The sequence below is a fragment of the Hevea brasiliensis genome, chromosome 8 (assembly GCF_030052815.1).
Source record: "Hevea brasiliensis isolate MT/VB/25A 57/8 chromosome 8, ASM3005281v1, whole genome shotgun sequence".
Taxonomy (NCBI): domain Eukaryota; kingdom Viridiplantae; phylum Streptophyta; class Magnoliopsida; order Malpighiales; family Euphorbiaceae; genus Hevea; species Hevea brasiliensis.
In genome coordinates this window covers 63,065,301-63,066,423 of record NC_079500.1, presented here as the reverse complement: position 1 = coordinate 63,066,423, position 1,123 = coordinate 63,065,301, and the positions used below count along the sequence as shown (strand labels likewise).

The following is a 1,123-nucleotide window of genomic DNA, read 5'->3' as shown; positions in this document are numbered from 1 at the left end:
TAACACAAGGCATTCAAATGATTCGTCTATTTATATTATAAAGTGTTATTTGACAGAACCAATCAAGAAATACATATTAATTTGCTGAAGACATATATGCAATGAAAACATTTACTGTTATGAAATAAAATTTCACAAAATATTTATTAGTTAGTTAATCTCATAATGTTTATCATGAGACCTTTTAAACTTACAGCCAATGTTTTAAGCTTGACATTTACAAATTTCCCATAAAACAGCATAAATACTTGTTATTCTTTATATTGAATTCAAAGAACCAAAGAATACTTCCTTTTTTCTTTATTCGGATTTGGAGCCAGACTTGTCACCCTTGTCACCTTGGGTACCAATGCCACCGCCACCGCCGGGAACCACCGTGCGAACCTTGAACCTGTCGAGTCTCAAAGGCAATTGATCATCTCCATCTATAGAACGCATCCGTGGTGACCCAACACTCAAGCTTCTTTTCAAAGTTGCAGTAGTCTCGTTTGTTCTTGATCTTCCAAGCTGGGATAACGTCGCACCAATTTTCTTGAACATCTCTATGAACTCATCATGATCGTCTGGAAATATTTTCTTAAACACTTCTCTTCTCCAAATATAGATTTGTCTGAAAAATTCCAGCAGCATTAGCAACCTTGGATCGACAGATGACTTCCCTTTCCCTACCATGCCTTGTCCACTTCCCACCAGTGAATATGTGTCATCGTCATATGTGCCTGTTCTTGGATACCCCTCCGGCTGGTGAGGTTCTTCCGGCGGCCGGCGGGAGGGTTGAGGATTATTCTTGGACATGATTCTTGATTTTTATTGAGGGCTCGATGAAATGTGTTGCGACTTGTCGAGGATAAGGCGGTATATATATGATGGGGAAATTGCTCAAGTTTAAGAATAAAGAATTATATTTGTCAGACTTGTAAGTTGTAAGATTTAGCGATATCGTTTCAATTACGTGTTGTTGACTCATTATTATATTTCTACACGTTCAACAAGAAATTGTTGTCTTCACAGGCAATTTCTTGATCACTTCAGTTTCAAAATTTAAAAAAAAAAAAAAAAAGTTAAGTTAAATAATTTATGAATTTTATTTTAATTTCAATAGTTTAAATTGAATTGCACTATT

The 1,123-nt window shown here is 35.5% G+C and overlaps 1 protein-coding gene across 1 annotated transcript; it reads right to left on the bottom strand.

Annotated features, from left to right (window-relative positions):
* Nucleotides 1–231: 231 nt before the first annotated feature.
* Nucleotides 232–901, bottom strand: LOC110654599 (uncharacterized). Its single transcript, XM_021810629.2, has one exon. It carries the CDS (start codon nt 793–795, stop codon nt 301–303), a length of 495 nt encoding a protein of 164 aa, XP_021666321.2. The 5' UTR covers nt 796–901; the 3' UTR covers nt 232–300.
* Between the last annotated feature and the right edge of the window lie 222 nt (nt 902–1,123).

Coding starts and splice junctions, on each gene's coding strand:
- LOC110654599 (XM_021810629.2), bottom strand. CDS start 795: ATGTCCAAGAATAATCCTCAACCCTCCCGCCGGCCGCCGGAAGAACCT.